General features: G+C 35.2%; 1 protein-coding gene across 10 annotated transcripts in view; it reads left to right on the forward strand.

The window, feature by feature from the left end:
- Positions 1-15895, forward strand: part of MAP4K3 (mitogen-activated protein kinase kinase kinase kinase 3) — a 189325-nt gene that overhangs the window by 120569 nt on the left and 52861 nt on the right. For 7 of the 10 annotated variants that reach the window (XR_006691463.3, XM_005576048.4, XM_045368604.2 and 4 more), the window contains 3 exons: positions 3166-3244; positions 8475-8533; positions 9976-10038. Coding sequence is in view for 9 of the 10 variants with exons in the window: in XM_005576048.4 (XP_005576105.1) it covers positions 3166-3244; positions 8475-8533; positions 9976-10038 (201 nt within the window). In the remaining variant the exon portion in view is untranslated. The remainder of the gene's footprint in view (positions 1-3165; positions 3245-8474; positions 8534-9975; positions 10039-15895) is intronic. The other 3 variants (XM_005576050.4, XM_065527158.1, XM_074011927.1) reach the window with 1 other exon arrangement.

Here is a 15895-nt window from a genome sequence, read left to right on the forward strand (position 1 = left end):
TTACTAGAAGCCCGTTATCGCAGGTGTCTGTGATTAGTAGGTGTTACATTTATAGAGAAAAATGAGAGTATTTATGTTTAGAAATTAAAGACTAAATTTTAATTTTTAAAAATCTTATCATTTTTATTAGTGATCTTGAAAAAATAATTCATTGAGTTTCTTTTTCTATTAACTTTTAGTTTCATGGTACATGTGCAGGTTGGTTCTGTAGATAAATGGTGTGTCACAGGGGACTGATGTACATATTCTTTTGTCACCCAGGTAATAAGCCTAGTACCCAATAGGTAGTTTTTTATCCTCACCCTTCTCCCAACCTCAAGTAGGCCCGTGTCTGTTGTTCCCTTCTTTGTATCCATGTGTACTCAATGTTTAGCTCCCACTTGTCAATGAGAACATGTGGAATTTGGTTTTCTGTTCCTGTGTTAGTTCACTTAGTATAATGGCCTCCAGCTCCATCCTTGTTGCTGCAGAGGACACTGTCTCGTTCATTTTTATGGCTGCATATCTGTACCACATTTTCTTTATTCAGTCTACTGTTGTTGGGCATTTAGTTTGATTCTATATCTTTGCTCTTGTGTTTTGCTGTTGTGAGTAGTACTGTGATGAACATAACGTGCATGTTTTTATGGTAGAATGATTTATATCCCTTTGAATGTGTACTCAGTAATGGCATTGCTTGGTTGAATGGTTGTTCTAAGTTCTTTGAGAAATCCCCAAACTGCTTTCCACAGTAACTGAACTGCATTCCCACCAGCAGTGTATAACCGTTTCCTTTTCCCTGCTGCCTGGCCATAATCTGTTATTTTTTGACTTTAATAATAATCATTCTGGCTGGTATGAGATGGTGTCTCATTGTGGTTTTGATTTGCATGTCTCCAGTGATTAGTGGTGTTCAATCATTTTTTCATATTCTTGATGGCTGCGTATATGTCTTCTTTTGAAAAGTGTCTGTCGTGTCCTTTGCCCACTTTTTAATGGAGTTATTTGTTTTTTGCTTGTTAATTTAAGATTTTTACAGATTCAGGATATTAGATCTCGGTCAAATGCATAGTTTGCAAAAATTTTCTCCTATTCTGTGGGTTGTCTGTTTACGCTGTTGATAATTTCTTTTACTGTGCTGAAGCTGTTTAGTTTAATTAGATCCCATTTGTCAATTTTTGGTTTTATGGCAATTGCTTTTGGTGTCTTCATCATGAAATCTTTGCTCATATTTGTGTCTGGAATGGTATTTCCTAGGTTTTCTTCAAGATCCTTTATAGTTTTAGATTTTACATTTAAGTCTTAGTCCATCTTGAGTTGATTTTTGTATATTGTATAAGGAAGGGGTGGGGTCCAGTTTCAGTCTTCTGTATGTGGCTAACCAGTTATCCTAGCACCATTTATTGAACAGGGCATTCTTTCCCCATTGCTTCTTTTTTGTCAGGTTTGTCAAAGATCAGATGGTTGTAGATGTATGGCTTTATTTCTAGGCTCTCTGTTCTGTTCCATTGGTCTATGTGTCTATTTTTATACCAGTACCATTCTCTCTTGGTTCTGTAGCCTTGTGGTATAGTTTGAAATCAGGTAATGTGATGCCTCTAGCATTGTTCTTTTTTTTAGGATTGTTTTGGCTATTTGGGCTCTGTTTTAGTTCCATGTGAATTTTAGAATAGAAGTTTCTATAAATTTTAATTTTTGAGAACGTATCTACATGGCCTTTGTCTATTTAAATGATGCTAAAGAATATCCTTTTAGAAGGCCAACTTTTTAAGTTCAGATGAGCTATTTTAGAATCAGTTCTGCTTATTTGAAATTCTAGTAAATGTAATACCATTTTAGAGATGTTAAAGTGTACTCTTTCAGTGTTAGAAACAAAACAAATTATTTAGCATTTCAGAAGATGGTGCCTAACAATTGCCAACTTTAATTTCAGTGTGGGCATCTTTCATTCCCTGGCCTCATTTAACATAATCTTGTGGCAATCTCTTTCTTTTTCTTTACATGAATTTCATTTTCAAAAGAAATATTTGAAAAAATACTATTTTCATATCCAACCATCTAAATTGGTACATCTGAAGGGAAAATAATCAGTCAAGTCTCCAGTTCACCTCTGTTCTAAAGGGTGAAATATGACCTCTGTGTACCTGGATAGCCTTTCTTATAATCATTTGACTTCTTGAGTTAGTTATCAGTTTTGTTCCTGACATGCTAGAGATTCAGTTTTCAAAGGGTTTCTCTAAGTCATATTTTTTCAGCTTTTTCTTTTTCTAATGTTAGAGCCCTTGAAAAATCTCATATTGGACATTCAGAGTGTAAGTTTTCCAGTATTCCTTTGCAATCACATTCAATTAGTTAGGGTCTGTAAATAATTTCAAGGTGTGACTCTTCTTTGCAAATTAAAGGCAAATAGTTGAATATTGGCATGTTTCCTACTCGTGGAAATTGTAATGGTACATCTGTAACCAAAAGAAACTGTGATGGAGTAGAAAGCATTTTTTTAATGAAAAAAATAAATAAATAAAGCTTCTGTAAAACATAAAATACTGTATGTTCACCTAAATATAAGTTACATAATTTTTGCAGTCTTAGTTAAATTGGTTATAATTCAAATAGTGCCAAAAGTGAAACACAAACTAATATCCTACATCATGTATAAATGTCTGTGTGTAGTTTTTTAATATTATTTCAAAAAAATCCATAAATTGAAAAATAAACCTTAAAAGCCTTCTAAGCTCAACCATCATTAAATGATAGATGCCAATGGTAATGTTTATACTGTTGTATTTCCTTTCCCTTCAGAATTTCTTGATGTCAGAATAGATCCAGAATACTCAAGTGTACTTGATTCATCCTTGTAGAATGGATCTAGACAAGTCTGGTGTTGCACATACAAATAAGCAGAATATGTTACTAATTGTGTTTAATTTCATATGTAGTTAGCCAAAGAAGTGCCCTTTCTAGTAAAATAATAATTTATGTTGTGGATAATAAAAATATTTTTTCACCTTCATAGTTTGAGCTGCTATTGTGGTTTGCTCTTTAAAAAAAAAAAATTGCAAAGTGCTGTTTTGCTTTCGTTTTTACTTAAAATGAAGTTTGTTTTTTTTTCCTGTTTGGGTAATTTTGTGGACCAAACTATAACTTGATTATCAAATGCTGCATATCATTGATTTTGTTCTTTTCTAGCCTCTTGTTGCTGTACCACATAGAATTCACTCAACAAGTAGAAATGTGAGAGAAGAAAAAACACGCTCAGAGATAAACTGTAAGTGTATACTATACAGTTTATGATTTAATGATAGAAATAAGTTATAATTTAGTTACAGTTATTTTTGTTTTATTTCCTTCTGAATAGTTTTTCTTGCTAAACACTGTTAAAGGTAAAGTTTAATTAGGGCAGTAAGAATTTCATTTTCCTTATTCTTGTGGAATTTTTGGCGGCAGGATGGGATGTGTTTTTGTTGTTACTGTTGGGGAAGAGAAGTTAATTCCTGAAATATGCAGGATAGAAGTAATAAGGGAGTGCCGTAAACTCCTATGTGCAGGTAACTCACCTAGAGAGCTTGTTAATGCAGTTTCAGATTCAGTAGACCTGGGATGGGATCTGAGGTTCTACTAACAAGCTCCCATGTCATTCATGCAGTCATGATCCAAGAGTAACAGAGAAATAGAGGTCCGCAAACTGCCCTAGCATCTGAGCAACCTGGAAACTTTTAAAAAGAGATTCTCAGGCAACACTTCTCCATAGAGTCCAATTCAGTAGGTCTTGGATTGGCCCAGAAACCTTTTAAAATAGGCCTCCAGTTATTTCTTATGGGCAGCCAAGTTATGGGCCCACTAAGACAAGCCATTCATTCACATGGGATCCAATACTGTCAGCTCATCAGTGATAAACTGCCAACAGGAATCCCTCGAACAATAGTGCCTTAACTTTTTTATTCCTTAGAAGCATTTATTCTCTGAGTTATGTGCTAGTGATACCTGGAAAGTGTGGTGGGTTATATAAAAAGCTTTTTATATACGTATATATAAAACAAGCTTTTTAATATACAAAAAGTAATTATGAAATATCTTTATCATTTCCTTAATATACAAAAAGTAATTAGAGGCTAGGTACAGTGGCTTATGCTTGTAATCCCGGCACTTTGGGAGGCCGAGGCGGGCAGAGCACTTGAGGCCAGGAGTTCAAGACAAGCACGGCCAACTTGGCGAAACCCCGTCTCTACGTAAGCTACCAAAATTAGCCAGGCATGGTGATGTGCACCTGTAATCCCAGCTACTTGGGTGGCTGAGGTATATATGAGAATCACTTGAGCCTGGGAGACCGAGTTTGCAGTGAGCCGAGATCCTGCCACTGCACTCCAGCCTGGGCAAAGAGCAAGATTCTGTCTGGAAAAAAAAAAAAAGAAAAGTAATTAGAGATTTCTTGCAGTTGATTTAGAAAACTTCATGTATTCAGTACTGTTGAAAATGTAATTTAAAGTGCTCTCTATCTTGTTATCTGATTTTATTAAAAAATTACATTGTCCCTTTATAGCATAGTATTTCTGAATCACTCTGTGGTAACATATCAGTGATTCTCAACTTCTAAGTGAATATGCATGTGTATGCTATTTCTAACTAGATGTCTAGGCTGGGCACAGTGACTCACACCTATAATCCCAGTACTTTTGGGAGGCCAAGACAGGTGGATCACTTGAGGTCAGGAGTTGAAGACCAACCTGACCAACATGGTGAAATCCTGTGTCTACTAAAAATACAAAAATTAGCCGGGCCTGTTGGTATATGCCTGTAGTCCCAGCTACTCGGGAGGCTGAGGCAGGAGACTCGCTTAAACCTGGGAAGCAGAGGGTTGCAGTGAGCCGAGATCCTGCCACTGCACTCCAGCCTTGGCGACAGTGTCTCAATTTAAAAAAAAAAGAAAGGAAAAAAATGAACATCATACGAGAACTCATGGACACAAAGGGGAACAACAGACACTGGGGCCTACTTGAGGGTGAAGGGTTAGGAGGAGGGAGAAGATCAGAAAAAGTAACTATTGGGTACTAGGCTTAGTGCCTGGGTGACGAAATAATCTGTACAATAAACCCTCATGATACAAGCTTTTTACCTATACAACAAACCTGCACGTGTACCCCTGAACCTAAAATAAAAGTTTAAAAAATAAAAATAAAAAAGAACATCATAAACAGTGCTGCAGACTGGGATGATTGACCAACAGTTATTTGAAGAGTAACTGGAAGATTCTGTGGCAGAGGTTTGTCATAACTTTAGGGAATTTGAAGAGAGCAGAAGAGTGATACCAGTGTAAGGTTTGAATGTCCATAGGGACTTTGCTCCCTCTCTGGAAATGCATTCTCCACACAGAGTTCAAGTACAGTGGGGGTTATACAGTCTGGTGGGAGAAATGGGCATGTTCACAGGTGACAGTAACACAAGGCAGATAGATGCACAAGACTGTCCTCATGTAATTTTATGACAGACTTAATTTTGGAATTTGAAGACAAGTATAGGTGAAAGCTGTTCAATAGGCCTTTATCAAGATGAGGTATATGTTAGTTTTGATACCTTACTAAAAGTTACTTTGTAATCTTTGATGTGTGATCAATTGTGAACAGTTATGATGGACTCATTCTTAACCTACTTACCAGATCTAAGGGCCAAAATTTAATATCTGAGCCATTAACAGCTTAAAAGCATATACACACCCACACATAATTGGAGATATTACAGGGCTGTTTCTCAACCATTTTTTTCCTTATGCCTCCTGTTGCTAAATATTCAAATCCCATGGTCTTCTTTCATTGATATTAACATTCACAATAAATTTACATACAAAGTTGAAATAAAACCATTAGAAAAGTGATTATGCTTTGAAATCTTACTCTTTTCCTCACCTTGGTTGCGAAGTTTTGGTTTTGGCTGAAGCTCTTACTAGTTGAAATGTAACATATTGTGGCTATTTGTTTTCTTTTTATTGTTCTGTATTTTTTCCTCTTCTTTTATCTCAGGAGACTTGAGGGTTTTACCCAGGTTATAAGATCAGATAATGATAATGAGCTATAGAAATAAAAGGTAAAGGTACTGAAACATTCAATACATTAGAACAGCAAAGAAAAAGAAAAGACGAATGTAGTACAGTTAATCTATGTCTACTCTGGCTAGTTTATACTTTAGCTACAGTGGTTGTTTTTGGTTGTGTAGCAAACCCAAAATTTAGTAGTTTAAAACAATAAACATTTTTTAAACCAACTCCGATATATTTTAAATCCTATAAGACAATATTATTGTCATTAACCATGGTCAATATTCATTTGTATTTATCTGTATATTTACCAATTTTTTGCTCTTCATTCAATACTGTATTTCTGTACTACCACTTATGGATCTCTTTTGATTAAATAATTCCTTTTAGTATTTCTTTTAGTATAAGTCTGAAGGTGTTGAATTTTCTCACTTTCTGTATATCTGCTCATATTAAACAATAAACATTTATTGTCTCTAACAGATTTTGAGAGTCAGGAACCCAGAACAGGTTAGCTGAGTAATTCTGGCTCAAGGTCTCATAAAGTTGCACACAGGTATCAGCTAGGGCTGGAGTCATCTGAAGGCTTGACTGGACTGGAAGATTTACTTCCAAGCTCATTCATGTAACTATTAGCCAGAGGCTTCACTTCCTTGCCAAGAGGCCTCTCTTTAGGGCTGCTCACAAGGTAACTTCCTCCAGAGCAAGTGATCCAACAGAGAGAGCCCAAGACAGAAGCTTTATCTTGGACCTCATATACGGTTACTTCTGCTCTGGTCTTTTGGTCACAGCCAACCCTGATCCAATGTGGAAGCATTGTGAATACCAAGAGGGAGGAGTCACTGGGGACCATGTTACAGGCTGGCTTCCACAAGTACCCTGTATCAGCTGCTGTCTACCCACCTAAATACTGAGTTAAGATTGTCTCAGCCAGGCATGGTGGCTCACACCTGTAATCCCAGCACTTTCGGAGGCCAAGGTGGGCAGATCACCTGAGGTCAGGAGTTCCAGACCAGCCTGGCCAACATGGTGAAACCCTGTCTCTACTAAAAATACAAAAAATTAACCTGGTGTAGTGGCTCACACCTGTAGTCCCAGCTACTCAGGAGGTTGAGGCACAAGAACCGCTTGAACCCAGGAGGTGGAGGTTGCAGTGAGCCGAGATTGTGCCATTGCACTCCAGCCTGGGCGACAAAAAGAGACTCTGTCTCAAAGAACAAAACAAAACAAAAAAAGATTGTCTCTGTTTTATGCCTGGTCACAACAAAGTAGCAAGTTAGATCCTGATTGTACACACATATAATTTTGTTAATCATCTTCTTTTATTACTGTGGAAAAGGCCTAGAATTAACAAATTAAGCTTTAGCAGTTAATAAAGCAGACTTTATTGGGCTTTTTCCAGCTAATGTACAAATGGTCATCAGGTGCATGAAAATATGTTCAGCATCACTAATTGTAAAGAAAATACAAATCAAAAAAGAAAAACCCCAATGAGATATCATTTCACTGTAGTTTAAATGGCTGTTGTTAAAAAGCCGAAAACAACACATGCTGGTGAAAATGCAGAGAAAAGGGAACTCTTATATACTTCTGATGGATATGTGAATTAGTACAGCCACTATGGTAGACAGTATGGAGGTTCCTCAAAAACTAAAAATAGAACTACCATATGATTCAGAACCACTGGATTATGCATCCAAAAAAAAGGATATCGGTATATCTAAGAGATATCTACACTCCCAAGTTGATTGCAGCATTGTCACAATACCTAGGATAAAGAAACAACCTATATGTCCATCAACGGATGAATATATTTATATTCATACATTCAGGAAATGTATATATACACAAAAGAATATTATTCAGTCATAAGAATGAAATCCTGTCATTTGCAACAACATGGATGGAACTGGAGGACATTAATGTTAAGTGACTAGGCATAGAAAGACAAATGTCTCACGTTCTCATTCATATGTGGTAGCTAAAAAAGTTGATCTCATGGAGGTAGAGTGATGGTTACCAGAGGCAGGAATGGGTAAGAGATAGGTGGATGAAAAGAGGTTGTTTCATAGGTACAAAAATAACGTTAAATGGAAGGAATGCATTATAGTGTTCAGTAGCGGAGTAGGGAAATTATAATTAACAATCATTTATTGTAAACTTCAAAATAGTTAAAAGATTTGGAGTGTTCCCTAACACAAAGAAATGATAAATGTTTGATGTGATGGATATCCTAATTACCCTGTTTTGTTCATTATACACTGTCCACATGTATCAAAATATCACATGCACCACCATGAATATTTACAATTATTAGTATCAGTTTTAAAAATTGAAAACAAAAATCTTTGAAGATCAGTGTGTGGTTGATGGTAGCATTAAATGTATTTTAGCATGGAATAACTTTTTAAATTATTGTCATTAAGAATATAAAAACATCCTGGTTTTACTTTTTTTTTTTCTTTTTTAGTTGGCCAAGTGAAATTTGATCCACCCTTAAGAAAGGAGACAGAACCACATCATGAACTTGTAAGTAGCGTAGCCTTAGAATGTTAACACTGAAAATAAATGTTTTAATTTGTCTCTGTGATGTATTAGTACTGACCAAAAAAGCTAGTCGTTAATATTTTCAAAAACATTTGAGGTCCCAGCCTGGTCAACATAGTAAGACCCTGTCTCTACAAAAAAATTTTAAAACTTAGTTGACATGGCGGTGTGTACTTATAGTCCTAGCTACTTGGAAAGCTAGGGCAGGAGGATCCCTTGAGCCCAGGAATACAAGGTTACAGTGAGCTATGATCGCACCACTGTACTCTAGCCTAGGCGAAAGTGTGAGACCTTGTCTTTAAAAACATAAAATAAAATTTAAAAAAAACTTGTGGGAAACAAAAAGGTAAGTAATTCTCAAATTCATAATAAATAAATCTGTGTTGCTGAATATTTTCAAAATTATTTTAGGAGAAACTAGTTTTACCATCCTCTGATTAAATGTTTTTAATGCTAGCTTTTAATTATTTTTTATTTTTTATTTTTTCTGTTTTTGAGGGGCTTTTTAAAATATGTATCTTTAGGATAAATGCCATGGTTTCCAAACATTAGAGTAGAGTCATATCTGTATAGAGGACTAAAACTTAGGGAGATGAGGCATACATAGTAAATGAAGTTTGTCGTTCATTTAAGGCTTGCTATAACTTTATGAATATACTTTGCATGATTCTTTTGTTGTCTTATATACTCCTTTCCAGATAAATGATAATATATTAGATTCAGTCATAAAAGTAAAATACTTTGCAGCTATTTGAGATGTTAATATTCTATAGAACAATAAAAAATGAGACATTGGAAAATACAAAAATCTAAAGAAATTATTTTGCCAGAGTTCCATATGATGTCTGTTTCATTTTTTTTATTTGCTAGTTAATAAGAGAAAAAAGTAACTTAATAAGTACTAAGGATTGAAGTAGGAGCTTTCTTATTCAATTTAATGCTTATTTTAGCTCTCTTGACTGAAGCATACAAAGGGAGTCATTAGCCTTTGCCTTATAGTTTCTCTAATTCAGTGTACCAGTGTGGAGGAATAGAATGTTAAAGAAAAAGTCTTAAAATGATCATATTGTAATACCAAAGCCTGACATTTATGAAGAGGGGTGGAGAAAATTAAGAAAAAGTAGTCATGATATTTATAAATGCTAATTGTGTTTTGTTAAGGCAGTTTGAGTTTATTTTTTGTTTCCCTTTGTAAGTTGGCATTGCCTATATTTAAATTGTATACTAATTTAGTAACTGCATTTTAGAGCAAAGTTGTTGCAATGTTGCTTTTTTAGAAGCTGCCTAATACAGTTTGACTTTCCATTTGCCTTAATAAAATTATATTAGCAGGACTTACTTCATTTGTGAAAGTTTCCCTTTGTGAATGTGTGGCTTTTAGTCTAAGCATAAATAACTTGGGTTTCTTGGTCTCTGCTAAACAGCCCGACAGTGATGGTTTTTTGGACAGTTCAGAAGAAATATACTACACTGCAAGATCTAATCTGGTATTTCTCATCTTCTGATTTTCTTTGTCAGCATTGTTTTAGTCTTAATTGTTTTCTTTTAAGATCAAACATTTTGTCCAGTTAAAGCATTGTTTTATAAGTTGCTATCATTTAGCAAACTTCCATATATTAAGAATTGTAGCAATTTTTTCCCATAACAAGTTACATATACATATCTACTTATTCAAATATAATGCTGTAGTAATAAATAAACATTACTTGCTTGTCTTTTTTATGAAAAATGTTAATGTTTAATTTTCTCATTCATATATTAGGGTTTTTTTTTTTTAAGAAATGACATTTCCCTGTAAAAATGTCCAGTTTAATGATGTAACTTGTTTTAATGAACTAGAAACCATCCATCCATATATATATATAAACTATTCATATGTTATATGGTACATATATTGATATGTATTACATATATAATATATATTCATCTATCATATGGCACACACATATATTATTCATATAATATATGGTACATATATAATTTTTAAAGATAATTTGCTCCTACATTAACAATGAAATCATTCTCAGATGAAGTTTTAATTTTTCAGCATTACTATCATGTCTGGTTTCCTTAGGACAAAATTTAGATTATAAAACATTCCTGAAGTTATAAATACTGTCTTACCATTACATAAGAAAAAATGAGAAATTGATGCGATTAAATATTACATAAATAATAGTTGTTATTAAGTAAATAGTTCTTTTTCTGCTACTGTGGTTCGCAAGAGCCCCAAGTTACCCACATATTTACTCCCAGATTCTACTTTTGACTTTTAAATGGAATTTTCCTTCTCTTTCCTTCCTCTTTACCTTAGTAACATACATCTTTCAATTTGGGTTGGCTTAAATGATTCTTTATGTAAATTTTTTAATCTAGGACCTCTGACATTTATAAAATATAAAAGAGATTTTAGACATAATTTCCCTTCTTTAGGGAGGTTGCTGTCCTATTGGACAGAATGTACTTAAACATTCAAACTCTTACCCATGCAACAAAATACATAATGGCTTGCCAAAATTTTGCCAAGTGGAAAGTGTTGGTGAGGGGAAGCTAACATACAGTACGTATTGTAGAGATGAGAGAAGGAGAAGAGCTTTGGGGCCCATGTGGCTTATCTGGCTTCTGGGAGGGACTAAGACTAATGTCAGTATTGTGTAGGAACATTGTAGATTCTTCAGGAAGAAAAGGGACAGATGCTGGCTCTGTTTCATGGGAATTGGAAACAATTGCCAGCACAGAGCACAGGTTTGAGAGATGTCAGGCAGACAGCTGAGATTTTGGAATTATACTAATCTGGGATTCCTTTTTTAAAAAGTAGATTTAAATTATCAAAGAGGAAGTGATAGATGAAGCCACAAAATTGCATACGTTCCCCATTGTTAAATCTGAAAAAAGAGTGCAAAAAACTGGTTACCATAGTGGATGATGCCTATGTTTAACATTCAGGTAGAACCAACATTGGAGGTAGGGAAGAAGCAGTTGAAAAGCTAGGAGAGCCAGTAAACGCACTGTCTCAAAAAAAAGAGGGGATGTGTTCAATGGCCTAAAGACACAAAATGTGTGAGAATTGAGAATTAACCCATAGGACCAAGTGAGATAGAATGTCTGAAGAAAACACAATCGGTGATTGCTGGATTGAAAATGTCTTCAGAATTAGACATCTAGGGTAGAATGACAATTAGTGAAATTTATTGCAGAAATAAAGACAACACAATCAACATTTTGAATTGATTCTAGTATTTATTAATATCCTCCATGTAGAAAAGATAACAACAAAACTGGAAACATAATACTTTAAAATTACAGAAATTTGGCCGGGCACGGTGGCTTACGCCTGTAATCCCAGCACTTTGGGAGGCTGAGGCGGGCAGATCACGAGGTCAAGAGATCGAGACCATCCTGGCCAACATGGTCAAACCCTGTCTCTACTAAAAATACAAAAAATTAGCTGGGCGTGGTGGCATGTACCTGTAGTCCCAGCTACTTGGGAGACTGAGGCAGGAGAATTCGCTTGAACCTGGGAGGTGGAAGTTGCAGTGAGCCAGGATTGTGCCACTGCACTCCAGACTGGCAACAGAGTGAGACTCCATCTTAAAAAAAAAAAAAAAAAAAAAATTACAAATACTCTTTTCTCTGCCACATGTGGAACTAGCCTAGTAACTTGAATAAGTTACCATATTATGGCTTTGTTCCCTGTAACTGCTCCCACCTTCATCCCTGCTCCCTGCCCTGTAATCAGGAGTTTCTTGTGGTGCAGGGGAGCAGTTGACAGGGGTCTTGTGACAATGGAGGGATTTAGGGACTGTTAGGCTAGTTCTGGCAGAAGAGGATGAATGAAATATTTGTCAGAGTATACAACTTACAAAATCAACCTTAAAGCTCACTCCCAATGGTAACAAAAGCTAACATTTATCTACAGGTTTTTATATACCAGGCATTATTCTAAGCATTTTAAATATATTAGTATTCTTGTTTTACAAATGAGGTGATTTAAAGTGCAAGGAAGCTGAAATTCGTTACTCTTTAGCTAAGAATAGCAGAGCTAGGATTCCTAAGCAGCCTGACTCAGGAATTCAGAACTAAACCACTGTGCTGTATCGCCTCTACCCAACGTCGTCAGTATATGTTTTTAAAGTAAAAACATACTGGGCCCCCCACCTTTTAAAAATAAATATATATGTCCGATGGTTATGTTTTGTTTCGTTTTTTTTTATTGTAGTAAAATACACATTACAAAATTTACCATTTTAATACTTATGTCTACAGTCCAGTGGCATTAAGTACATTCACATTGTTATACAGCTGCCACTGCTCTCCATCTTCAGAATGATTTCATTTTCCCAAACTAAAACTCTGTACTCATGAAACAATAACTCCCCATTCCTTTTTCCCTCCAGCCCCTGGCAGTGAACACTCTGTTTTCTGACTATGAATTTGACTTCTCTAGTTATCTTGTATAAAGTGAAATCATAGCATATTTGTTCTTTTGTGACTGGCTCACTACTTAGCATAATTTCATAGTATCTTCAGGGTTCCTCCGTGTTGCAGCATGTGTCAGAATTTCCTTTTTAAGGCTGAATAATACTCCATTGCATGTAAATACCACCTTCTGTTTATATATTCATCTATTGATGGACAGTGAGCTGCTTCTACCTTTTGGCTATTGTGAATAATGCTGCTATAAACATGGATATACAAGTATCTGTTTGAGTCCCTGCTTTCAACTCTTTTGATATGTAACTAGAAATGGACTTGTAGTTCTATCTTTAATTTTTTGAGAAACTGCCATACTATTTTCCACAGCAGCTGCAACATTTTTACATTTCCACCAGCAATGCACATGACTTGTAATTTCTCCACCTCCTCATCAACACTTGTTATTATCCTCTGTTTTGTTTTGTTTTTAACTTTTGATAATAGCTTTCCTAATGGGTATGAAGTAGCCACAGTTATTTCTGTGTTCTAATGTTATCAATTCTAAAATCTTGGCACTATGAACAAGATTTCTTCTCTTACAAATGCTTGTGTGACCACTAAAAGCCTGAGGAATCCAAAATGTCTGGCCCTCATCTTAGCTGGCAATTGGCACCAAGGTAAAAACCCTAAATTCCTTTGGGACCAGAAGGAACATTTACCCCTTTAAAGACCTTGCTGCGTAAACATTCCATATTACCCGTGATTTCTGGTTGTTTTAAATGCCAACTGTATTTATTTTATGATTTTGTAAATGAATTTAGAATATTGTATTTCAACTTCTGTGCTATCCAAAAGTGCTCTCGTAAAAAAAAAAAAAAAAAAAATCAGGTAATTAATATATGAAGCCAGAAGAATAGGGCTCGATTTTTTAGAATTGACAGTATGAGAATTTTTGAAAGATGTCTGAGTTTAAAACAAAAACTCACTGTAAGTTAATTAAAAGAGTTTTGCCCATAACCATAAAAATTGGTTTGTCTGATCAGCAAAATGCTGTCTTCAGATTAAAAGGTTATATTACACATCTATCTTAACTGATGCTATTTTTTTCTAATTTGCATAGTTTTACTGGCTATTTAAGCCCATATACCAATAAAAAAAAAAATTGAAAGTTAATTCTGTATAAAACACTATGTTGACCCGGCGCGGTAGCTCACGCCTATAATCCCAGCACTTTGGGAGGCCGAGGCGGGCGGATCACTTGAGGTCGGGAGTTTGAGACCAGCCTGGCCAACATGGCAAAACCCTGTCTCTACTGAAAATACAAAAATTAGCTAGCCATGGTGGTGCATGTCTGTAATTCCAGCTACTTGAAAGGCTGAGGCAGAAGAATTTCTTGAACCCAGAAGGCGGAGGTTGCAGGGAGCTGAGAATCGCGCCTCTGCACTCCAGCTTGGGCAACAAAGCAAGACTCCATCTCAAAAACAAACAAAAACCCAAAGAACACTATGTTAATGGCTATGGAGAGGAATAAATAAATAGTAACATAATCATTGCTCTGAAGAAGTATATGGTATACCTCACCTTGCCAGTATTCATTTCCGAGCCTGCAGTACAAAAGTCATGTTACTCAATTTTCAGGCTCCTTAATCTGCTTTTGTTAGTCAGAATCCTAACTTGATCAGTTAATATTCTGACTCTACTTGCTTTTCTGACTTTTTAAGAAATAAAAAATATTTGAATTATCCTGGATCCATCCCCTCGCTATTTCTATAAATCATCTACTGCATTACAAGGTATCTCACTAACAACCTTATTTGTGCCATAATTTTCTCATTTTTGATGGGAAAATATTTCTCCTGTTCTCTCTTTTTCTTGGTCAAAATATATTGCTCAAGTATTTTTTTCTTTTGTGTTTTTGTAGTGAACTGTATCAATTCTATTGACTTCCTGCTGCTTTCTCATCAGGTATAGACTTAAATCTCCCAAGGGGATTTTTTTTAAAACTACAATAAGATGTTTTTGGTCATATGCTTTTCCTTTTCCAGTGCTCCATGTTACATCCTTTGTTCATTTTCAGTTTTCTCACACGAAATAGTCTCCCGTTCATTAAAATGAACTATTGAAATTAGGACTTTGCAACCTAAATAGATACTTTAATTGGGCTAGGATAACGATCTTGAACTTTTAATCTGTACTAGGTTATTGCATGTTTTCAGCTCTTGTTCCTTATTTGACTCTACTGTGTAAACATTGTCATTCATTAACAAGTTGATGCCTGATTAGCGCTACTAACTTTTTTTATGCTGGCATACTCAAGTGTTTCTTGTTTAGCTTATAAAGAATGACCATAGGATACCATCATCTTGGGATAGTTTGAGTGCCTTTCCAAGCATTATTTTGGTAGCATTTTTCTGATATGGAATAACTTCCAAATCCTTTTTGAAAAGCATTTTAGATCAGTCTTTCTTGGACTGCACCAAAGACATATAATTAACAACTAACTTTGCCCTGGTTTCACTTTTGTTCCTTTCCTTTTTATTTCTTCTCATTTTCCTTATCCGATTTTCTGTCTGAATTCCTGTCAGATAATAGGTGCTCGGTAAACAATGGTTGTATTAAATGAGATTAGAAACGTTTTAGAAGGATTTAAAGTAATATTTTACTTACGGTATTCCTGGCACATTGTTTTAGTTCCATGGTTGCTATAACATAGTTTAGGGAGAAGAAATTGTTAAAGAATGAGCCCCTTTGAATTTCACCTTTCCTGGTAAGACTTGGGACATGACCCATTTAATCATCAGACTTGGATCTATCTACAACTTCTCTCCTGGCCTGAATGTTCTATATATTAGCCTATACTCAATTTTCTATTAATGTATTGCTTTAGTTATTTTAGATACTTTTCTTACCTTTCTAAACATACTGCTG

Source organism: Macaca fascicularis, chromosome 13 (genome assembly GCF_037993035.2).
Source record: "Macaca fascicularis isolate 582-1 chromosome 13, T2T-MFA8v1.1".
Lineage (NCBI taxonomy): Eukaryota > Metazoa > Chordata > Mammalia > Primates > Cercopithecidae > Macaca > Macaca fascicularis.